At 40.2% G+C, this 25,795-nt stretch overlaps 1 protein-coding gene and 1 long non-coding RNA gene across 8 annotated transcripts in view; one reads left to right on the top strand and one right to left on the bottom strand.

The window, feature by feature from the left end:
• Positions 1-24,766, top strand: LOC128824902 (uncharacterized). The gene is made up of 3 exons (XR_008442540.1): positions 1-106; positions 9,438-9,553; positions 24,681-24,766. It is a non-coding gene; the product is annotated as an uncharacterized LOC128824902 (long non-coding RNA).
• SCML2 (Scm polycomb group protein like 2) overlaps positions 5,092-25,795 on the bottom strand; it is a 129,670-nt gene continuing 108,966 nt past the window's right edge. For all 7 annotated transcript variants that reach the window (XM_054006769.1, XM_054006759.1, XM_054006778.1 and 4 more), the window contains 5 exons: positions 24,654-24,836; positions 19,882-19,995; positions 12,545-12,826; positions 11,623-11,786; positions 5,092-7,402 (listed from right to left, as the gene is read on the bottom strand). In XM_054006769.1, coding sequence (XP_053862744.1) covers positions 7,277-7,402; positions 11,623-11,786; positions 12,545-12,826; positions 19,882-19,995; positions 24,654-24,836 — 869 coding nt within the window. In that variant the 3' untranslated portion in view covers positions 5,092-7,276. The remainder of the gene's footprint in view (positions 7,403-11,622; positions 11,787-12,544; positions 12,827-19,881; positions 19,996-24,653; positions 24,837-25,795) is intronic.

Below are 25,795 nucleotides of genomic sequence, written 5' to 3'. Positions count from 1 at the left end.
CCTACAGTGAAGGAACCAGATGTGCTCGACTGTGTGAAAGCCTGCTTTACAGGGTTGGAAGACTACAATCAAGTCTGTTGAAGAAGAGGAGACCATTCCACTGCAGGTATTCATTTAAAATCCTAGTGTCCTTAATGCTGCATAGCCCTTAAGCAGTTCACATGGTTATTTTTTCATTCACCAGCTAAATTATGTTCCCTTCACTAAGAACTATGAAAGCTGGATGGGATGACTTTGGAAATTTATCTTAAGGAGCCTTTTAACTTTTTTAACTTATGTCTTCCTTACTGTTTAGTGCTTTAAACATAGTTGAAATGTAGATACCTGGTTTAGTTTATTAGGACAGGTCCACATATGCTTCAGTTACGGCTATGCTGCAGTATCTTATGCTAAAACTACGCAGGCGGTAGGGCAATCAGACTTACAGAGAAAATGAAAAATAAAATACCTCTTCCACAACATCAACCTTTATCTTTTTAATATAATGAACTTTAATCCCTTGACAGATTAATGAAAATGGACAGACAGAGCCGAACATTTATTTAGACAGGTACAGATGTAGAGAGAGTCCTTCCAGATACGGCAGTTCATCCTATACATGGTTACAAGCCAAGCAATTCTTTGCATACTTAAGCCTTTCATGGCATGCAAAATTCCAGTGGCTTATTCTGAAGAGTGTTTTACTTTTTCCCAAGACCATTACCTTTCCAGTCGGTTGCCAGCATCATGTTTAACAATTACTTTCTCCAGTGGCCTTAGGAAAGTAAGATACTTATTCTACCATTCCCATTTCTTAGTATAGTTGTCCTTTCATAAGTTTCCTAAAAATATTTTAGATTGGATATGGACATGACAATCAAGCAGATTTGAGGTGAGTTTTCAATAGTATAAGGCAAGCAAAACCAGCCAGTGCAAATTCAGAAGCAAAGAATAATAGTGGCTCCCAGACAATGGGCCATGGAGCAGTTGCTGAAAGTCCCAAGAGAGCTGGGGGCAGGGGGAAGACGACACATGGTGCTGTCTCTGCTCCTTGTTGCTGGCTGTTAAGTTGTAGTATCCCCGCAAAACACCCACAGAGCTACTGGGAAAACTCTCCTCTGCCATGAAGCCTACAAAAACCTTGACAAAGTTTAGGCTGTTGGTCAGCATGGTAGGCGGTAGTCACGGCACAGCACTGTATCACTGTTTACTTATATTCACCTGTTTACGTCCATCTTTTGGTCTCCTGACTTACACTTCAAGTGTAATCCCCTTGGGGAAGGGACCATCTTTTTGTTCTGTGTTCGTACAGTGCGTAGCATGAGGTCCTGGTCTATAACGAGGGCCCCAAGGTGCTACAGTAATATAAATAAGAAGTTAAAATTAGGGCTGTCGTTTAATCGCAGTTAACTCACACGATTAACTAAAAAAATTAATCATGTTTTTTGCAGTTTTAATCACACTGTTAAGCAATAGAATACCAATTGAAATTAAATATTTTGAATATTTTTCTACATTTTCATATATATTGTATTACGTGTAGTAATTGAAATCAAAGTGTATATTATTTTTTATTACAAATATTTGCACTGTAAAAATGATAAACTAAAGAAATAGTATTTTTCAATTCACTTCATACAAGTACTGTAGTGTAATCTCTTTATTGTGAAAGTGCAACTTACAAATGTAGATTTTTTTTTACATAACTGCACTCAAAAACAAAACAATGTAAAACTTCAGAGCCTACAAGTCCACTAAGTCCTACTTCTTGTTTAGCCAATCACTACGACAAACAAGTTTGTTTACATTTACAGGAGATAATGCTGCCCTCTTGTTATTTACAATGTCACCTGAAAGTGAAAACAGGTATTTGCATGGCACTTCTGTAGCCAGTATTGGAAGGTATTTACATGCCAGATATGCTAAACATTCGTATGCCCCTTCATGCTTTGGCCACCATTCAAGAGGTCATGCTTCCATGCTGATGATGCTTGTTAAAAAAATATTGCGTTAATTAAATTTGGGATTGAACTCCTTGGGGGAGAATTGTATGTCCCCTGCTCTGTTTTACCTGCCTTCTGCCATATATTTCATGTTATAGCAGTCTTGGATGATGACCCAGCACATGTTGTTCATTTTAAGAACACTGTAGCTGCAGATTTCACAAAACGCAAAGAAGGTACCAATGTGAGATTTCTAAGGATAGCTACAGCACTTGACCCAAGGTTTAAGAATCTGACGTGCCTTCCAAAATCTGAGAAGGACAAGGTGTGGAGCATGCTTCCAGAAGTCTTAAAAGAGCAACAGTCCAATACAGAAACTACAGAACACAAACCACCAAAAAAGAAAATCAACCTTCTGCTGGTAGCATTGGACTCAGATAATGAAAATGAACATACGTCGGGCCACACTGCTTCGGATTGTTATCGAGCAGAACCCGTCATGAGCATGAATGCATGTCCCCTGGAATGGTGGTTGAAGCATGAAGGGACATATCAATCTTTAGCGCATCTGGCACATAAAAATCTTGTGAGCCTGATATTGTCATGAGAACACCTGTTCTCACTTGTGGGTAACACTGTAAACCAGAAACGGGTAACATTATCTCCTGCAAATGTAAACAAACTTGTTTGTCTGAGTGATTGGCTGAACAAGAAGTAGGACTGAGTGGACTTGCAGCCTCTAAAATTTTACATTGTTTAATTTTAGAATGCAGGGTTTGGTTTTTTTTACATAATTCTACATTTTTAAGTTTATCTTTCATGATAAAGAGATTGCACAACACTTGTATTAGGTGATTAGAAAAATACTATTTCTTTTGTTATTTACAGTGCAAATATTTGTAATAAAATAAATATAAAGTGAGCACTGTCCACTTTGTATTCTGTGTTGTAACTGAAATCAATATATTTGAAAATGTAGAAAACATCCAAAAATATTTAAATAAATGTTATTCTATTATTAACAGTGCAATTAATAGTGATTAATTTTTTTAATCACTTGACAGCCCTAGTTAAAACTACATTGAATGCTTTCCTTAAATTACTTATCCATGTACAAAATGTCTATAGTTAGCACAAGGATGTTATTTGATTATGCAAAGTGGGTTGGGTGGGCTGGGAGAACGTGAATGAGAAAAACTATTCGGATGCAGTCCACCCTATGAAAGCATTTAAGAACCCCTGCTTAATACATTCAACCAAGGCATCCCACACCCAAAAGAAAGAACACACAAATAATCCCCTGCTAAATGGGCCAACATCCGTAGGTTCTTACTCAAGCCTCCATCATACCTTTGCAGGAATAACCCAGATAAAATAATTCCAGTAATCCTATGTAAGATTAGGAATCACATTAAGGAGCCTTCAGGCATGAATTTTGAATGTCCCATGCACCAATCTCAGCTCCAGCAAGATTAGCATGGCTTCCAGGGAGCTTTTGTTTATAAATAATTGGGGGGGAGCAGTGTTTTTTAATGCCATGAGCATTCAAGGTGATATTCCTGAACAAATAGCTCCTTCTCCCAAGAGTAAATAATGAAGTGCCCTTACTAAAAACAACCCTCCTCCCCCCCCCATATTCATTCAAATCACAGTTTATAGAATGTGCTGCGGCGTTTTGGTCTATTTCAGCAAAGTACTGTAATAGTTTACAGGTATTTGTAATGAATGTGTTACAGTTGTAACCATGTCAATCACAATGATTGATGAGCCTTGTCTTAGCTAACTCCTTCGTTTCTGTTACACCACATCATTATTCTGCTGTGAGAGTTACAAGACTAGTTAGAGATGCTATTGTAAAAAAAAAAATTAAAAAATCAATCCCTAAACTTAATGTCAAGGGGTTAATTTTTAATTTTAGGTTAAATAAATATTTACAGAGTCCTATATAAAACTTATATTGCTGCCTTATAACAGCAAGAGGAACTAGAAAAGAAAGAATTATAGAAATGATCAGCCGCAAAACCGTGCTAGCAGCAGAGAACACGTTCCATGTACACTCTTCCTTTTTGCATGTAATCAATATATTTTTGAGAGGCTGAATTCGAACCACCTCTTGATTATTTTAGCTGGATCCCAACTTCTGTAGTGTTCCTGTCCACGAGTTGCTTTGAAGTTACTATTCACTTGATTAAGTTACTTCTAAATTGCAAGCTGATTGTTCAGGGCTGGCATCAGAACAATAGACTTCTGTGTAACAGCATTACTGTGTAATGGTAATAAAAGCTGAAGTACATTAATTTGTAATTGAGGTCTATGTTAGTTGATATTAAAACATTTGACTTAAATACTTCGGTCTTTGCTTAGACACAGGACACAAGTATGGGCAGCGTGTACTGGAAGAACAATGAGCCAGATTCAGAAGTGATGAACACCCACAATTTCAGCAGAAGCCCTTGGGAGCACCGGGGATCAAACTGAGCCCCACCAGAATACATACCAAATGCAGCCTTCTGAATTTAATAGATCCCTGGAAACCACAGCCACAACCAAATCCATGTCCAGTCACTTGAAACTCAAAGGCTAGAATCTGGTTTAATTTATGTATGCAGTCTGTCTGTATGTTTTTTAACTGCATTTTTAAGCATGACCCAGATTCCAGTATTTATTTATACATAAGATGAAACACAAGTATAAATCCAAAGGATTCGTATAAAATGCACTTAGTGTACCAGTTATGAACCAGATTGTATCAAGGCAGCCATTAAACTGAAAGGAAAATATTCTACTCTACACATCTCACCATTCAAGATTTTGAAAAGAAAAAATATATAAGTAGTGCCTGATCATACAAGAGGTTCGTAGGGGTCTCCTGTCCTTTTCAAATTAATGGATATTTGTGTGGAAATTTTGTGAATCATATGAGCAGCAAGATACTGTATACATCACAAATATTTCAAAAACACAGATCCATCTAAGGTCCTATATATTAATTGCTTTTGATAAGCAGATGTTGCAAGGTTATATTCCTGTAATAAAAAAGACTTTACATCAGAAGTTGACATGAACTGCCAAGTTCTGCAAAATGCTAGGTAATAATGCAAACTATGATGTCTGCACAAATTTTAGTTGAAGCAGGAGTATATATACGTCAAACAAAATGGACAATTACAACACTGAACATTTTTTTTAATTATTTTAGATAAGTACACCCAGTTGAAAATAAACAATTAAAAATATATTCTGTTACACCCCTTGGATCTCATGCTATAATACAATGTGAAACTCTAGTACTATGACATTCTAGCATTTCATGTGCACGTATGTGCACACAACCTTTGTACAAATATTTATACTGCAGCCATGGAGTGTATCAAAAAGAGGCTACAACTTCATTGTTCTATATGGATGTAGAAAACAGAAACATCTTAATTTTATTTATACCAACTATTTGGACAATGCAATAATATAGTTTCAGACCAAATTACTTCCAATGCAATTTTATGAGTGTTATTTCTCACATTAAAAAGTCAGCATAATGCTTAACATATTGATGAAGTGTGGCATAAGCAATATATAACAAATATACTACATATTTCTCCATCATTGTTTTGCCCTTTTCTAGATATAAAGCAGGCATGTGTGTGCTGTCCATCTAAACACACATGTAGACAAAGGATATGTAAAGTAAACCAAACCACATAACCCTTAGTGTTAAATGTTTTGTGATAGCAGAACAAAACAATCCTCAAAGACAAATGAACTTCTAAATTAAAATTGTGTTGCAGTTATTTAAATGACTACTTGGAAATCTGAGAACTACAAAATATGATTTTGCAGGATTTCTGCTAAAACCTGAGGAATATTAAACTAGCAATAAGCAAGGCATTTTCAAACCAGAAATTTGTAAAAAATACACATTTTTACTAGAAGCTTTCATATATAAAAAGACAATAAGAAATATAATAAAACCTATCCATTTAGGACTACATCTTCCCTAGTAAATAGTTCTTTATTCTCACTTGCACTACATACAGTACATTCGATTTCCTACACAGAAAATGTACATTTCTTGTCCCTGATGTATATTTTATTGGCAGTGATAGCAAGCTGTTTTATTATCAACACTCACTTCTGTAGCTTATATTAACAGCACCAAGTTTTATGCAAAACAAGAGTATTAGTATGAGTACCACTTCTTCATGACAAGTGAAATATTTAAATTAAAGAAGTAAAAAAACAAGAAACATCAGAACCAAAATGCGTATTTCCAGAAATCATACCAGAATAAATGGCTCAGAGCTAAGTAATGAGTAACTGGGAGTTTTGCATAGTACAGGGCGCACTCCTGTATGAATCCACCCATCCATTGATTGTTCCTTGCCCCCCCAGGAATGGAAAGCAAAGTGGACAGGTGCTAATCAATATAGAAGTACACAAAAAATTTACTGGTAAAAAAAAATTGAACTGTACAGTTTCTCATTATCTCTGTCACAGTGCAAAGTATATTTTAAACACATTTTAAAAAACTGAATACATCTGTACAGTATATATGTATGTACCACACTCGCACACACATATATATACACATAAGCATGAATACAAATATCCATGCCAAGTTCAGCAAAAAGACGGAATGTTTAAAATGTGGGTCTTCTGTTCCATAGAAATTTGGAAGTCTGTTCACCCCAGAACAGTTGGCTGTTTAAAATGGCCAAGAAAATGCCCCCCTGCATAAATTGACAACATACTGTACATTTGTCCTCAAAATTCACCAGAGAACTGATAACCACACTTTATAAAAGCTTATATTTGTATTAAAAACACACAAATCAAACAATTCATATGGCTATTCCCTTTATGGAAATCTGTATAGTATAATTTAGATGAATATTACTTTTCTGGAGCACCAGATAAAGAGTATTCACTAAAGAGATGAAGTCTACTGTTGCTTCTTTAAAATTTTCTTTATAATGTAAAGTTTTACAGCCACCCCTGTAAAAGTTATCAAACACCTGATGCTGTTTTTTTCCTTTGGGATTAAGCTGTTTTGGTTCTGAGTGTGAATGTGTCAGTTGAAGTCTGTAGCAGAGAATGGATTTCTCAGCACTGTGTGTGAAGTTAGTACTCATGAAAGCATTGTGTTTTTTAAAAAACACACAACAGCAACTGGCTTTTTGTGTGATGTTTCTAAAACATTTTAGAGTACTAGAATGTAACAGTCCTTTTCACTTGAGAGGAAACTTTGCAAACTGAAGATGGTTTATGATGACAAAATATTCTTAAATAAAGAACATGTCTGTGAACCTGAGAGTTTAAGTCTGATATGAATACGTACATTACTGTGTCTCCACTGGCTAGTACTTTCCTTGTTTAAGTCTCTCAATATGGTAGCATAGCTTTAATGCTGGCCCCAACTTCAGTCCCATATATTTCATTATCATATCGCTCCTTAGTAACAATAGTGCCTTTCCGTCAATTTCCTACGGAAGGAATAAATACAACATACAACTGCTTTAACAGGTTACATGGTAAAATTAAAAAGTACATTGTATTAGTTTATACCATAGTAAAACTTTATGTAGAGTATATAAAACAGTAATTTACTATAATTTAATAACTCTGATGGCTATTAAAACCAAACTGATTTTTATTTAAATATTTATTTTAGTGTTTTCTAAGGCACCTTTTGGTAGGTACTTTAGAGAATGCAAAAGTCAATAATAAAAAGAATTGGACAAAACCAGATACTGTAACCAAAACAAAGGTAACTGGCCCAAGAGGAAAATCCGGAAAGAAAGAGCTGCTAAAGAAGGGAGGCCTCTCTAGTCAAAGATGAAATGACCCAAACACTGAGGCCTTGCACTGAACCTTGAAAACAGCTGTAGAGAGACTCTGGCATGCATGCAAACACCCACACCCACAGAGGAAGGGAGTTATACATCATCTAGGTCTGTGACACAAGACAGATTGTCCAGCCTAAACCAGATGGAATGTTAGGATCAAGAGCAAGGACAACTGAACAGATTTCTACTGCCTTGAAAGAAGCTGTTGAAGTTGGACAGGCCTAAGTTATTAAAAGCTCTACATAGTATTGGCAATTCAGCAAATATTTCCCTAAAATTGCATACTGAAACCACTTTAAAAAAAAAAATTGAATAGGCTGAAAAATACGATGAAATTTGATCCCTATTCTAAAAATGTCCAGAAAAACCAAGAAGGGGAGGTGGTTTGGGTTTTTTACATCTATATCTATCTATATTTCAGTATCTTGAAGTTTCCTTTGGACCTAGCTTCCTCCAAACTTAAATGAATGTTTGTTATGAACTGGTGCAGAGTGAATGCAAAATGTTACCATTTTACACCCATTTTGCCCAGGTGTAAAGGAATACACAAGGCAATAGAGGCTCTGGCTCGTTGGGTCCACAATTAAAAAAAAAAGCCAGACACTTCTTGGTGGGGACACTGCCATTTTGAGATGACGGTAGTTCTCTGTTAGGCAGCCCATCATGTAACCCACACAGTGAAAGGAAAATGGGGCAGAATGAAAGGAGTATACAGGGACCGACATGCACAGTTAGAGCTAATAACTTTTGACCTTCCTAAATATCTCATCTAGCTAGTTCTAGTGAAGATTTTCACCGTCTTGGCTAGATCAGACCAGGTAAATGCTTTTCATTATTGTTTTTAACCTTTCTTGTCTCTCCTAATAAAACTGTGATGTCTAAATGCAACCAAGCTTTGCATTTGACTGTTAATATTAAGGATCAGCTATCCTGGGTGAGAAGTGGAATACAGATAGGGACCGTAAATCTCAAAGAGACTCCAGTTGCAAGTGATTGGACTTTGTCAGTGCCCACAGATCCCGGGGTTTGGTAGGAGCTGGGAATGATGGTACCAACAGAACACAGTCTGGTACTGATGGAGTCCAAAGTTTACGGGCTTTGTTGTTGTGCTTCTGGCACTTAGTATGCCCTAACTCCTCATGAGCCGAGCTAGTAAGCTTGCTTACAGCAGAGTCAGACTTCTCTGAAGTGGACTTTGGGAAGCCTAGGTTTCATGCTTATGAGAGTGCTTCCTGACAAGACCCCACCATGGGCTGTCCCACACCAGAGTCAGACTTTGCAGTAGGAGGCACACTCCTTGCTGAGTCAGGCCAATATGCGGGTGCATTCCCCACCCTGGATCTGATTGGGGTCTCATGGCCTTCTCCATGAGGTATTTGTGGAGACCAAGTTCCCACCCTTTTTGGGTATGGCTGGGAAATGATCAGCAAGTACTGCACCTTGCCGCCATGTTAGCTTCCCCAAGGCAGTGCAGGCAGCGCTGGTGGTCAATGCTGATCAAGAAGGATCATAGGCAGGAAGCACAGTTTGAAGCCTGGAGTCCTGGACATAGTCCAGTCTTTGAACGGGGTCCCGGGGAGAGGGTCTCCCCAGGAGACTAATCTAATGCTAAACAGTAAAAACTATTAAAACTGTCAAACTATTTGCAAACTAGATGATTCTTATTTTGTAGGCCGAAGACAAAGCTGCAGACTCTAAAGGTTCTGACCCAAACCGTGCGACAGTGAGAAGGAACTGGAGAGGCGTTTGGTCCACCCTGCCCTTTATTCCCTCGGTTGGAGACATGAGGTGAGCCAGGGTGCATGTGCAGACCAGCAGACATTACTTTCAAATTCTCCAGCTCTGGGCACATGAGTAACCCACAGTGGAACAGAATAGGGACCATCACTCAAAGAAGACGCTACAGTTACTATCTCTAGAAATACCATGGATGGAAGTCCTTGTGGCCCTCAGATGATGGGGCACCAGGGAACACCGTACTCATTGTATAGTTAGTAAGGCCTGGTCTAGACTTAAAAATTAGGCTGACAAAGCTATGGCCCTCAAGGAGTGTGAACAATTCATACCCTTGAGCTACGGTGACTTCCCATACCAAACTGGGCAGGACAGATCAGGAATGCAGAGTTCAAGTTCTGGTCTTGGGGGAAATGACTCCAGGACAGCATTTGTCCCAGATTCCCTGTGGTGCTGCTCCACACCTGCCTAAGGCTCAGGAAAAATGCCAGCCTCTTTCCAGTGGGAAGGCCCATGTGGACCTTGACCCCCCTCACCACGAGCCCACGCCCTCTGCTTCTTTTCTCCCCCAAGGTCCTGCCCCTGGCCAGGCCAGAAGCTGGAGACAGGCAGGAGTAAGAGCTGCCCAGGGAGCCCACACCTATCACCTGCCCTGGGCGGGTGGCCGGGGTGCCTGACAGCAGCCCCTAGCCCAAGGGCGGGCAAACTTTTTGGCCTGAGGGCCACATCGGGTTTCGGAAATCGTATGGAGGGCTGGTTAGGGGAGGTTGTGCCTCCCCATACAGCCAGGTGTGGCCCGGCCCCACCCCCTATCCAAACCCCCCCCCCCCCCACCAGACTCTTGCCCCATCCACACCCCCCTGCTTCCTGTCCCCTGACAGCCCCCCAACCCCTATCCAAGCCGCTGATCCTTCCTGACTGCCCCCCTGAGACCTCTGCCCCCATTCAACCCCTGTTCCCTGCCCTCTGACCGCCCTGATTCCTATCCACACCCCCGCCCCCGACCACCACCCCGAACTCCCCTGCCTTCTATCTAACCCCCTCTGCTCCCTGCCCCCTTACCGCGCTGCCTAGGCACCGGTGGCTGGTGGCGCTACAGCCACGCCACCCAGCTAGAGCCAGCCATGCCACCGCGCAGCACAGAGCACCGGGTCAGGCCGGGCTCTGCAGCTGTGCTGCCCCAGGAGCTTGCAGCCCCGGCGCCCAGAGCATTGCGCTGCCGGTGGGGCGAGCTGAGACAGCAGGGGAGGAGGAACGGCAGGGGGGTGGCCGGGGCTTGCCTCCCGGGCCAGTAGCACAGGGGCCAGGCAGGAGGGTCCCGCCGGTCCGATGTGGCCCACGGGCTGTAGTTTGCCCACCTCTGCCCCAGCCTGTGTCCCTGCCCCCTGGGGCATGCTGCCCAGGGCAGGTGGAGGGTCTGGGGCTCCCCACAGCAGCCCGGGCTCCCTGGGTGGCTCTTACTACTGACCAGCTCTGGCTTTTGGCCAGAGGCAGGGCCTCGGTGGGGAGAGGAGCAGAGTGTGGAAGCTTGGGGGGAAAGTAGGAGAAGGGTGCTGGGCCTTGGGGAGGAAGAGGAGGAGCAGGGGGCAGGGCAGGCCCACGGAGGGGAGTGGGGCTCCTGCATATGTTCTGCTTTTGCCTTTTGAGCGCCATAGCTGTGCGGACCTAACCCCTGGTGTAGACGCAGATAGACTGATAGAAGAATGTTTCCGTCGAACTTGCTACCATCACTGCGGAAGGTGGAATTCCTACAGCAATGGCCAAACCCATTCTCTCACTGCAGGAAGCATCTACACTACTGCACTACGGCAGCATAGCTATGGCAACGTAGCTGTACCACAGGAGCAGAAGTAGTGTAAACATGGCCTAAGCAACAGCTGTTTAGAGCAGTCTAACAAATTCACTGCATAGAGCAAGTAAATGGGGGGTAAGAGTTCCCAGGCTTAGCAAAGCTTGAAGACGCTTTCTAGAGAAAAAAAATCATCTCTCATGAATTTATATGTGGGTGGCATCTGCCCACCTTTCATTGCAAATGCAATAATAGCAGGGAAACTCACAAAAACTTCCTGCGCAGATCAGTAATGTGCTCAAGCCTAGCAGAATAGAAACAGAAAATATCATACGTGTCTCCTGAAGAGTTCTGCATGAGGTGCTAATGCCTGAGGATCAGCGTCTTTCACAAATCGCATTACTTCATCTATTGACCAGGTAGAAGGATCCTGATTTGGTACTCGTGAGGGTTCCCTTTTTAGTGCACTGAGATCAGGACCTGTTGTAGAACTTGCAGCTTAAATGTAAAACATTGGCAAAGGGAGAAATATTGTAAGTGTCCATGTTGTAAAAACACATCCTTGCAGACTCAAGTGAATGGAAAAATACAACATTGTTAGTGTCCTGTATTAGTAGCAGTCCTCTCTCTTCTACCAGTGTATCAACCTGGCTAAGATCAATCAAATTCTTTTACAATTTATTAAAATGAAAAATATTTGATTTCCTTTCTAAAAAGTCATCGAGATGTTCTATTTGGGCCACAGCATGAATTTGCATTCAGATGACTTCTACAACTGCAGATACACACAAGTGTTAGCACTATGGATCAATTTGAGACATTTGGTTCCTAGCTCCCAGGACACCAGCAGCTGGGAATGCTATGCAGGAATGCAGTGCTCCCTGTGGGAAGGGAACCCCTCACTGCAAATTTCAGTGACCCTTTGGCCAACTTGGCCGCAGTACTTGAGAAGCTGAAGAAGGAGCTGTAACCAGCACTGCCCAGCCAGGCAGGCTGCAGGGTCTTTGATAGCTAGCAGAGTAAAAAATCATATGCAGGATTTCTCTGCCTTGTACAGAATTACAGTTAACAAGCTTAAACTCTGTATTCTGAAATCATGTTAGATGGTCTGACATGTTTGGCAAAGTCTGACTCCTTATGTGAAGTCTTGGATGTCAAAATACTTTGCTTCATAATTCATAACCCACTGACTTTGCAGACTGCTAAAAAGTAGGTTAGCAAAGCACATATTTTAAAAGGTTAAGTGTATGCCATACCTTCAATCCTCCTCTGCATTCGATTCCTATTGACTTCATAGTAACTGCTGTTCCCAGCAGAGCTTGATGACAGCCTGTGTAGGATTGGGGCTGAGTTTGAAGCAGCAGTCACCGGTTGAAGGGAATTCCTGTAATATGCTGCACTCCCTGAGATACGGTATTCAGTGGAATTTCGGCAGGTTGGACTTGAAGGATTTACTGAATTGAGTGCAGAATCCATAGAGTCCTCAGAAAATCGGTGTTCTTTGGGAGTGCCATTTTCTTCAGTTGGCAATGTTTCTGCTACATAATATAAAGTAATACAAATACTGATCTGTTCAACATGTTAGATTTTTGTAACCTTGTTATTTAATTCCATGCTATTTATTTTTAACACTAACTACAATTTTTAAGCCTGTCAACAAGCTCCCCATAAAGGAAGCACCAAATACAAGTAGCACCATTCTCCTTCTCTTATTAAGTAAAAGTAGTCAGTAGGAAGTTCCTAAAATACATTTAAAGTTACATCTGTAAAAAACCTGATTATTGTAGAGTTTGATGAGAGCTTGAAGGTTACTTTGGATCATATAAAACATATGAATTTTCAATACTTCATTTCACTATCATTTCATTCTATACAAAACAAAACTATATTATCAACAAAGGGGGAGAGTTGATTCTCTAAGAATTATCTGAAGGTAATATCAATATATTTGCAGTTATAGGCATAGACATCATCATCAAGGAAGCATATGCACGGTTTAAACATTTTTTCTAAAGCGCAGCCATTAAACCTGTGTTATGTTTATCCTGTAAGAGATTTTTAATATGAATAAAAGATAAACCTACTGTGTAATATTTAATTTGCCTAGTCTAAACAATACAGAGAACCATCAACTTCTAATTAGAAACAAGTGTGCAATTGTGTATCTATAGATCATACTATCTTCAGATACAGTGGCCCTCTTTATGAAGTCAACAGATTGCAAACAGTTGCCACAATTATTTCCTGTATTGAGGAAAATCCTGGTATTTCAGATACTGCTGTGCTGATTATTAAGAAATACTGACCACTGTACTCCACTTACATGCAGGCAACTCTTCTCTGGATATGAAAATATAAATGAAACAAATCAATTAAATACATTCTGGCTTAAGAAAGAGGTAACAACTCTTTGATAAAACTTGAAAAGGGAAGTGTTTATCAGCTAATCTCTAGTCTTTAAAACATATTCTCAAACTCCACTTGGATGCTTCACAGGACTGAGTGCAGAGCGTAGCCATACTGCTTTTGAGTTAGCTAAAGGTTGTTGCTATACAGCAATATAACAAAGTCCTTCCACCTGCCCATAGGGCCTGAGTGTTTGGTCTGTTTCAGGTTTTTTTAAATCATGACTGTTGAAGATTAATAATATATTCTGATTAAAGTATGGCCCGGATCGTATGGCCCGGATCGGTCAATATGCTATTAGAAAGAAAAGAAATTAGTTAGCAAGAAATGGTTCCATTTTTTAGCAATAATCTCTCTCTGCTCACGTTAGACAAACATCTAGCACTGAGAAAGAAAAAAGAAGGGGAGTAATGATGAATAAAATTAAGAAAAACTTTCCACTTCAGAGAAAACTATGTTGAGATCCCAGCATAGAGTATCCACCTGCCAAAAGCAGCATCTCTAGGAGCAAGAAAATATATATTACACTTGCTCATGAAAATGCAAATGCTAAACCCATCCTGCCACCCTACAAATCTTTTCAGTACATGTGTACATCATATATACCCGTGATGCAGTCTTTACTCTTTTGGATAAAGACTGATAACTGCTGTGAAATACGCTTCTAAAACGCATGCTCTTTACTCTTCTAGCAATTGTAGCTTTCATTTATTTCCTGCAAGACACCAAGATCTGGAATTAAAAGGATGGTAAAAGAACCGTTTTCCTGAAAACTTGTGATGTTTTCACATGTGGCTTTAGAGGTCTACCATATGCAGATGCACTCTTTGTCGAAACTTGGTTTAGAAGTATTCTTGAGATCTGGAAGCACTGGGTTTATTTTAGCAGTGATTATTTATAATCCTGAAGGAAAATAAGAAATAAGAAATTCTCTCTATGGTTTTAAGCAATTAATTAATAAATCCTTCTTGCTGATATAACCCAATTGCTAAATGAAGAAAGAAGGGTTTCAAGGGCTGTGTATTTGGTTACCTCTGCTTAGAACACCAATTTTCTGTCACAAATATTAAGTAAGACTGGTTCAGGCCTTAAAAGCTTAGACTTTCCAGAACTGGACTAAAAGGAAAACTATCACTGTGCAAGAGATTAAAAAGTCTGCTAGACATGCATCTATATCAAAAGGTGAAAACATCCTCCTCTTGGCTACTCAGGCCCGCATATAATATATCCCTACCCCTTTAAGTTTTCCAATTTAAAACATCACTGAACTGAAAACCAATAGTAACCACACTCTACACAAAAGTTCAGAGAGTCTTCAAGATGTGTAGTCAATGATTAGCAATAAAAAAAAAAAACAGAGGACTTGATAAAAATAGGAGAAGCTAGAAAATGAGACATCATTGCTAGAATTTTCAGTCTGGGAAGTAAAAAAAAAAGGGGGGGATCACAAATGAATATATAAATGCTGAATAGAAGAGTTTGAGAATCAACTATAGATATAAATCTCAGGATATTTGGTTTGTAGAATAAATTAACTGGAGGGGATATACTGCAATAGGGATTAATGTTTGGAACCCTTTGGTTTAACCAGCATACAACTTCTAATGCCTTAGAAAGGGTCCATTTTATTGCAAGGAAGCAGAGGACCCTGTTAGGAAAAAAATAAAATGTATTTTTTTACTCAAGACACTAAGAAAGCAGAAAGACTGTCACAGTGGATAATGTTACATGAGACTCATATTTTACTTATCCAGATTATGCAGCCTTATCTCTGAAGTCAGAGACCTTGGAGATAATGGTGGTGTCTGAGATGAAGACTTCTTTAAGACATCTTCATGAAATTCTGTGACAGATGAGATTTTTTTCTTTTCAAGATATTAGGGATTTGAACCTCTCCTGAAATAGGCCTTGGATTCACATATGCAAGGTAGGAAATTCATAGAAGTCAGAATTTAAGGCCTGAAGTGCTACCCGATCATCTAGTCTGACATCCTGTGTATCACAGGCCACCAACGCTACCCAGCACCCACACACTAAACCCAGCAACCAAAATTAGTCCAAAGTATTGCAGCCTACAGGAGACTAAACTATTATGTGCCAGAGGGAGAGGTAGGAGGTGCACCAACGCCCCCGCAATGGCAGGGAATGGATTAAGAGAGCTATAACCAGATGATCCTGGCACGCTGCACAGGAAGGCAAGCCCCCAACCTCCTCCCTTCTCCTCCCCCCCCCCCCCCCCACAAGATCAATGCCAATCTGACCTGGGGAAAATTCATTCCTGACCCCACATATGGCAATCCGTTAGACTCTGAGTATGCAAGCAAGAATTAGCGAGCCCAGCACCTGAGAGAGAGAGAAAGAATGCTCCGTACCATCCTAGCGCACCAACCCACCCCATCCCGAGTCCCATCTCCAGCTATGGCCATCTCTGATGCTTCCGAGGAAGGAGACAAAACAATCCAGAGTACACTGGGGCAAAAAAATCTCTTCCTGACCCCTGCAGGTGACCATCTGAAACACTGAAGCATGAGATTATAGGGATATAAGACAAACTGGTAATAGCCTGTGGGGACATCTGAAACATTTGTATAAACAGGCATTCAGATAAACAGAAGTGTTATTTTGAGCTGGATTCCTGCTGCAGGCTGGAAGGCAGTAAAGGTCTGCGTACAGGTGGGAAGCGGGGAGCTGAAGAGTCACGCAGGGACACTGTTTTGCCCGACTGGCTGCTGTTGTTACCCTTCCTGGTTATGAGCCAAGGAAAGGCGACACCGTGTCAGATCTTCTCCCCACACCCACCTGCCCTATGGCTGTCCCAGGGCCCAGGCTGCCTTCTCTGGGCAGTGACTGGACATGGCCCGAGTGGTGATTGTGATGTTGGCAAGATCCCCGCCCTGCTGGTCACTGGGAAGGGCCGTGTCCAACACTGTGGGGCTGTGTGATGGGAGGAGTGCAGACTAGTGATACCCTTGTGGATAGGGCGGGTTACATGGACTGCACTTTGAACTGGACACAGTGTTGCAGCCATTCAACCACGTGAATCAGAAACATTGCTCTAAATTAGCTTTCTCCATCCTTGCACTTCCCTAGTAGGTGGATGCTGTTTGCAGAAGGGAATTTCTTTAAGCAGAAGGCTATCACTGCCATATTCTGTTATTGTGGATGTACTCCTTGTGCTCTGTAGGGCTGCCTGGGAGACACACGATGGATTCAGATCATTAGAATTTTCAGATAAAGGGCATTTGGAGGACTACGAGTACACTGAATTTCCCTTATCTAAAAGAATCAGTTATCTTCTCAAAGGAGAAAATCAGATTAGTCTGGCATGACCTACTTTTGGTAAACCGTGTCACCTCTATTAATTTAATTATTCTTTCCTTCACAATTTTTTCTAAAGCGTTGCATACAACTGAGGTCAGACTAACAGGTCTAAAATTGCCCAGATCCCTTCACTTCCCCCCACCCCCTTTTAAACATTAGCTATTTTCCAGTCATATGGTACTATCCCTAAATAGATAGATCTATTAAAAATCCTTGCTACTGGGCTAGCAATATCATGTGCCAGTTCTTTTAGCATTCTGGGATGGACGTTATCCAGTCCCTCCTGATTTGAGTACATTAAGCTATTCAAGTTTTTCTTCCACCTCAGACGTCGTCGTTTCCATACACTTATTTTTATCAGCCATACTGCCTTCATGATCCTTATTATCATCCTGACTGAAAACCAAGGCAAAGTTTCATTTTGTTTTTGGGCCATATCTAGATTATCTTTAATCTTCTCCCCATGAACACTCCATAGGAGCCCAACCTCATCCATCCCTATCCACTTTTAATTTATATAACTAAAAAACCTCTGGTTATTTATTTTAATTTTCTGAGCAAGGGCTAATTAAGCTAGACCTAGCAATTCTCACTTTATTCCTACATTTTTATTCTCCAAGATATAGTTGTCTATGCTAATCGATCCCCTTTCCCATTCCCTTTAGGATCTCTGCTTATTCCTAATAACCTTTTTGGGGTGGTTTCTCATCCAGTTGGTCTGGAGGCTTTCTGTACAAGTTTTTGTATATTTGTTTAAAGAAATTCCAGGCCTCCACTACTTTTAGATCCTTGAACTCATCAGTCCAGTTGATATCATTAACTAAATTTCCTTATTTCCCAAAATCTGCCTTTTTGAAATAAACTGTAGTTGATGACCTGGCTTTGATTATCCCTCCATTTAATTTAAACTGAATCAACTCCTGATCACTCAATTCCAGGTTGATATAACCAGCTCAGAATAATCCTCTTTAAATCAAGATCCCCCTGTTCAACCAGCAGGGCTGTCACTTTTCAGTGAATCTGGGATGCTGTAATGGCCCGACTGGAAGGAGACTTTGTCTAACCAGCAGTCATTTGGTCTGAGATCTGAGTGAGTTTTGGTATTTGATAGTTACAGTCTTCTTGGCCATTCTGATATTTTGAAATCTGAAATAAGCTATGGAGAGAAGGCACAGACATGAGGTTTTCTTAAATCTTGTTGGAAGTTCTATTTCCAAATCCTTGGTGTTTGGAGCAGGCTATTGACAAACGAGGAAAGTGGCCTTATGGTTCAGCGTATCAGAGACCTATGTCTTAGCCTGAAGATCTTCACAAAAATTTGAAAAATCTTTTAGATCCTCTGGGAATTTGGAGCAGAAGTCAAAGGTTCTTCTTAATACAGGATTTAGAGTAATGTAGTTGGCTACAGTAGTTAGCCACTTAGGTTGCATCTCTTTTCCATTATCCTCCATGACTGCAAAGAGGAAACTGTCATCTAACAGAACAGATAGCAAAAACCTGCAGAAATATCCCTGAGCAGATTACAAAGAAAAAGTGTTGCTAAAAGAAGATCCTTTCCAACAGATATTCTTGGTCTTTCTTGCTAACCAGCCTGTGAGTGAGAGATCTGAAATTACCTCCCAATTTTCAGTAGAGGACACTGCCTTAAAAGGCTGAGTGGGAGACATACAATGCTGGAGAATATTTTGCCTCATAAAAACCTTATTGAACACTTATCAAAATGTTTGAAGACACCACAAATTCTGATCCTTAAATATGGCAACACATTTATTTTCCCTACAGATTTTTTTTTGGAAATCCAGGCAACCATACTTTATAATAAATGAACTACTGGTTCCTAAAACTTCCTTGTACTATATAGTTATTAGACCTGTATATTGAATAGGGATAGGAAAGTGATCAAGCTTATTTTGAGTGCACAGGATTCCTTACTGGATACTGCAGCTAACTGGCCTACATCTGAATCATACATTTTGGTTTGCTCCAGTTTGAGCAACCCTATTTTAGTACAGCTACGTGTGCTATATTTATTCATGGACATACCCAGACTCCTCTAAGTCCATTAGAAATGTCTGACTCAATTCCACAGATTTATTGTATGTATAAAATAGTATCTCCTTTTTATATCGATTCTAAATTTGCTACCAATTTCTATGTCCCCTGCTTCTGCTGTTATCAGACTAGAAAAAGAATGACTGATCTGTCTTAAATAAGCCTAGCATTTATCCTCATCTCCTCGTGCTCTCTAAATATAGTAAAATGGCTCCATCTGCAGAGGAGCAGAAATCTCACTGAAGCTAGTGGGAGCTGCAGGAGCTCAGAACCTCTCAAATGTCAGGTCACAAATCTCTAATTGACTCTCATAATCAACCCTTGCAAATCTCCTGCCATCCTCACTGTCCTTTTCTGAACTCAAGTTAGGCTACCAACAAATAGTGCAATACTCTAGCAGTGCAGAGAATATGTGTATTTTACATAGTCGTTATAGTAGTTTATTTTCTATCCCATTTTAATGGGATGTAGCATCCTACTGGCTTTTTAGTAAGCTGTTGCACATTAAGCAGTCGGCTTCATTCATCAACGGTCTGCAGTGAATCTTTAAACCCTTTCCCAAAAAAGAGCTAGTTGCATTAGAGGCCAAAGCTCCCAAAGCTACATTAGTTCTCCCAAAGTGCAATATTTGTGCCCATTCACCAATAATTTTACACACACACACACACACACACACACACACTGTGACTATGCATTCTGTCAACTGCTGATGGCTAAGGCTAGGCAAAATTAGTTGTACTTGTTTCTCTTTTCTTTGAAATACTATGAACACAAATAACCCTCCCACAAAATGCAACAAATACACTTAAGTTACCTTCAGATGGGTGAGCATCAGGTCTGGGGAGTTTAGGGGAGAGAGGGGCAGTGTAGGGTGGAGAATCCTGAGAATATCGTTTAGTACTTCTGTTTTCTGATATTTCCTCTTTTGCTGTCAATAGAAGAAGTTACAGTCTTTCATTTCAGAACTAATAAAATTGTTGGGGGAAAGAGGAAAGATACAAAAATGAGGTGAATGTGTGCTGTATTCACACACTAGATTTTAATTCTGCTCCCTATATTGTGTGTCTTGTAATGACTGTAGCACAACTCAGACAGTACTACCTTATACCATTTTGAAACATTACCCACAAGTCTTCAGTGACAATATCTTTCACTATTAGCTTAACCTTACCAGGCAGGCTCAGTTATCACCACACAAACTTTCAGGGCTAAAATATAGTTGGGTTAGACAGTTATCACCCAAGTTGCCTTGAGCTGGCTTCACCCTGAAGAGAGTTCAAAATATAGAGCTTTTGGTTTGACAGACAAGATGAGGGACGCTTAATGGCATATTGCATCTATTTTTCCACCTTATTAACCAAACTTACAAAATTACAGTCAGATTACAGCTTGTTTTAACTAGCAGCTCCATTGAAGGAAAAAACACTACTGACTTCCAAAGGAGTACACAGGTACACAGCAGCTTCTATACAGCCATCCAAGTTTCTCCCCTAATAAGAATCTTCTGAGACTGCAGCCAGATCAAATGTTTGCAGTTATGAGCTAGTGGCTAGAGCATTGGACTGTGAGACTCAGGAGACTTAGGTTCTATTCCCAACTCTGTCACTGACCTGCTGGGTGACCTAGGGTAAGTCACTTTTCCCATCTGTAAAATGGGGATAATGTTACTGACCTCCTTTGTAAAGCGCTTTGAGACCCACTGTTGTTACTATTATTATACATCATATAGATGGCAGCAATATTTCTGCTAGAAATATTTAACCAAAAATCAAGAGCTACAGGAATAGGGTAAAAACAGTTACTAACCTTTCTGTAACTCTTGTTCTTTGAGATGTGTTGTTCATATCCATTCCAAGTTAGGTGTGCATGCGCCGCATGCACTGTTGCCGGAGATATTTCCCTCAGTGGTATCTGTCAGGCCGGTTCTAGCACCCTCTGGGGCGGCGTGTTCATGTGCCAGTATAAGGGGCCTGGCCAGCCCTGCATCCTCTCAGTTCCTTCTTGCCAGCTAACTCCAACAGAGGGGCAAGAAGGTGGGTTGTGGAATGGACATGAGCAACACATATTGACGAAAAACAGTTATGGAAAGCTTAGTAACTGTTTTTTCTTTTCTTCAAGTGCTTGCTCATGTTCATTCCATGTTAAGTGAATCCCAAGCAGAACCCAAGGAGGTGGGGTCAGAATTCACGGACATGTGGATCACGACACTGCTCTTCCAAACTTGGCATCATGTCTAATCTGCTGGGTGATAGCATAGTGGGAGGAGAAAGTATGGAGATGACCAGGTCGCTGCTCTGCAGATGTCTTGGACTGGGACCTGGCCAGAAACGCTGCTGATGAAGCCTGAGCTCTCATCAAATGAGATTTCAAGACGGCAGGAGGTGGGATGCCCACCTGCTCATAGCACATACAAATGCAGAAAATGATCCAGGATGAAATTCTCTGAGCGGAAACTGGTAGGCCTTTCATACTGTCTGCTACTGCCACAAAGATCTGCATGGATTTATGGAATGGCTTGGTCCTCTGAATGTAGAAGGCCACGGCGCACCTAACATCCAGTGTGTGGAGATGCTTGCTCACCAGCCTGGGCTTGCTGTAGGAGGCAGAGGATTTGAAGCCTGGGGACTAGGGCATGCCTGGCCCTATGGGCAGAGGATGCCCCTCTACGCTAAATATGGGCCGGGGGGGAGGGATCTAACCATATACACTAATAGTAAAATAAATAAATGAAGGTAACTAAACATGTGAAAAAAAAAAAAAGAAGGGAATAACAGAACTGCTGATTGAATGCCCTGTTGCGGCAAAATCATTTGTTCCAGTGACCATCACGGGCAGTAAGAAGGAACTGAGAGGATGTGGGGCCGACCAGGCCCCTTGTATCAGCACATGAGCACACGGCACCAGAGGGTGCTAGAGCTGGCCCGATGGATACAATTGAGGAAAAGAATTTATGGCAACTGTGCATGCGGTGTGCGCAAACCTTACGTGGAATGGACATGAGCAAGCACAAGAAGAACAACATTAGCTTGGCCTCTTAGTCTATTTTTCTCTTCCTTTTTGGTTGCCTGTGTACAATCATTAGGGCAGTTGATTAATCGCAATTAACTCACGCGATTAACTACAAAAAATTAATTGCGATTAAAAAAATTAATTGCGATTAATTGCACTGTTAAACAACAGCCTACCAATTGAAATTTATTAAATATTTTGGATGTTTTTCTACATTTTCAAATATATTGATTTCAATTACAACACAGAATAAAAAGTGTACAGTGCTCATTTCATATTATTATTTTTTATTACAAATATTTGCACTGTAAAAATGATAAAAGAAATAATATTTTTCAATTCTCCTCATACAAGTACTATAGTGCAATCTCTATCATGAAAATGCAGCTTACAAATGGTTTTGTTTGTTTGTTACGTAACTGCATTCAAAAACAAAACAATGTAAAGCTTTAGAGCCTACAAGTTCACTCAGTCCTACTTTGTCTTTGCAATTAGCTGAACAAAAAGAAGTTTGTTTACATTTATGTGAGATAACGCTGCCTACTTCTTATTTACAATGTCACCTGAAAGTGAGAACAGGTGTTCAAATGGCACTTTCGTAGCCGGCGTTGCAAGGTATTTACGTGCTAGATATGCTAAACATACATATGCCCTTTCATGCTTCGGCCACCGTTCCAGAGGACATGCTTCAATGCTGATGATGCTCATTAAAAAAATTATATGTTAATTAAATTTGTGACTGAACTCGTTGGAGGAGAATTGTATCTCTCCTGTTCTGTTTTACCTGCTTTCTGCCATATACTTCATGTTATAGCAGTCTCGGATCATGACCCAACACGTTTGTTTTAAGAACACTTTCACAGCAGATTTGACAAAATACAAAGAAGATACCATGTGAGATTTCTAAAAATAGCTACAGCACTCAACCCAAGGTTTAAGAATCTGAAGTGCCGTCCAAAACCTGAGAGGGAGGAGGTATAGCGCACACCTTCAGAAGTCTTAAAAGTGCAACACTCCGATGTGGAAACTATAGATCCCGAACCATCAAAAAAAAGAAAATCAACCTTCTGCTGGTAGCATCTGCCTCAGATGATGAAAATGAACATGCGTCGGTCCACTCTGCTTTGGATCTTTATCGAGCAGAACCCATCCTCAGCATGGACACATGTCCTCTGGAATGGTGGTTGAAGCATGAAGGAAGATATGGATCTTTAGTTCATCTGGCACGTAAATATGTTGTGATGGCAGCTACAATAGTACCACGCGAACACCTGTTCTCATTTTCAGGTGACAATGTGAACAAGAAGCAGGCAGCATTATCTCCTGCAAATTATAACCAAACTTGTTTGTCTGAGTGACTGGCTGAAGTAGGACTGAGTGGACTTGTAGGCTCTGAAGTTTTACTTTGTTTTATTTTTGAATGCAGTTATTCTTTGTACATAATTCTACATTCGTAAGTTCAACTTTCATGCTAGAGATTACACCACAGTACTTGTATTAGGTGAATTGAAAAATACTATTTATTTGTTTTTTTTTACAGTGCAAATATTTTTAATGAAAATAAATATTAAGTGAGCACTGTACACTTTGTATTCTGTGTTGTAATTGAAATAAAAATATTTGAAAATGTAGGAAACATCCAAAAATATGTATATAAATAGTATTCCATTATTGTTTAACAGCGCAATTAATTGTTTTAATCGCTTGACAGGCCTACTAAACATCTCTAACATTAATGCTTTTAGTTTCAGATAGTGACCTTCATTATGAGAGAGTGAGTAAGAGAGATTTTTTCTACATCATTTTCTGGTCTTACTCCTTTACTTTTAGGATTATTTCATTTCAACTCTCACTTCTTCAGTTTTCTATATAATTATCTTAGTCTCATTATGGGCTAAGTCCTGGATACTACTGATACTGTAGTCAGCAGCAGGGTGCAGGAGGAGACTTCAGGGGTACCATGCTTGTCCTTGCAATCAAGGTAAGGGGTGCTGTTTTGGGTGGGGTGCTGTGTTCTTCACTTGTAGAAATGGGTTCCTCATTTCCTAAACCACCACAGCCGCAATCTATAAATCCTGGTTTCTCTCCCTACCTATGATAGACTCTATGTAGTCTCAACACCTTTGAAATGGTCACAGAAGGGAGAAAGGAAGAATCAGGATGAAGCACCTTTCAGTTGGGTAGAGGGGGGCTGCATTGAGTCTTATAGGGCAAACTTCTTTTAGGCAGGTAATAATTATATTTTGCTGCTGTGTGTTAAATATATTTTACTATATATGCATAAATCAAGCAGATTAAATGTAAAGTTTAAACTAGATCTTCTGCAGCATCACAGTGGGATGATGTATACATTGCCTTGTTTGCCTAAAGAAAAGCATTTGCTTAACAATACAGTTTTTCCACATGTGGTTTAAATCACCCCATCTCACTAGGACTAATTTTACTAAAAACCACACAGTACTCATTTCAATCAATTCAAGTTGTAGGAGGACATATCAAAAAAATGAATTGCACAAAATAACCATACACCCCAAAAGATGTTGTACTTGAAAAAGAAATAGTATAATTTAGTATTACCTGGTTTGTTCCTATCATACTCTGTAGGACTATGTGCACTTCCCATATAAGGGCTGAAGGGCTGGCTACTAAAAAGATTATCACACTGCAGACTGTGGCAGAGCTTCTCCAAGAAACGCAGGACAAACGATGCACTGTTTACAGAAGGAAGATTGATGGCACGTTTCTCCCCATCAAAGGCGGCTGTGAGTAAGAAGATGATGTCAGACACCATCCAAACACCAGGAAGTAGAGTATAACACCACCACCAACTAAAATAGAATACATCTTGCTTTGATTAAAACAGTGTAGAGGTAAAAAAGAGAGGTAAACAATTGTTCTGGTATCTTATGAGACTATTTAGCAAATTTACCTTCAAAGGGCCAGATTCTGATCTCAGTTACATCTGTGTAAATTCAGATTAGCTCCCCTGATAGAAATTAAACATTGTCTGTGTTATTTGCTTATTGAACAGCAAGAAATGTCAAATGTTTACAGGAAATAAAACTGAAGAAAACTTTCATAGTACTTGGGGATTTTTGAGGGACCTCATTTGTTAACATGAACTGCTCATACTCACTGTTGCAGACTGTCACCTGTTACAATTACAGTGACGGCCAGAAGTAACTGGTGTGCCATTTTAAGAAGCTGTGTTATTCAACATTATAGAACCCATTCCAGCAGTGGTTGTGCAGGTCAAGCTCCCATTTATTTAAGTAGGAACTCTGACAATGTAAGGAAACCAAGAACAAACACCAATAGTAGTTATGTTGCTTTAAAAGTCAGTTTATTACATGCATCTTAGACAACATGAAGGGTGATATGCTTATACTTTATTTTATATTTGTTACATAAGAACAGCCATACTGGGTCAGACCAAAGGTCATCTAGCCCAGTATCCTGTCTTCTGACAGTGGCCAATGCCAGGTGCCCCAGAAGGAATGAACAGAATGAGTAATCATCATGTGATCCATCCCCTGTCGCCCATTCCCAGCTTCTGGCAAACAGAGGCTAGGGACACCATCCCTGCCCATTCTGGCTAATAGCCATTGATGGGGTTATATCCTCCATGAATTTATCTTGTTCTTTTTTGAACCCTGTTATAGTCTTGGCCTTCACAACATCCTCTGGCAAGGAGTTCCACAGATTGACTGTGTGTTGTG

This window comes from Malaclemys terrapin, chromosome 1 (assembly GCF_027887155.1).
Source record: "Malaclemys terrapin pileata isolate rMalTer1 chromosome 1, rMalTer1.hap1, whole genome shotgun sequence".
In the NCBI taxonomy this organism is placed as follows: domain Eukaryota; kingdom Metazoa; phylum Chordata; order Testudines; family Emydidae; genus Malaclemys; species Malaclemys terrapin.
Note: the sequence above shows the minus strand (reverse complement) of the source record. Positions and strands in the feature narration are given on the sequence as shown.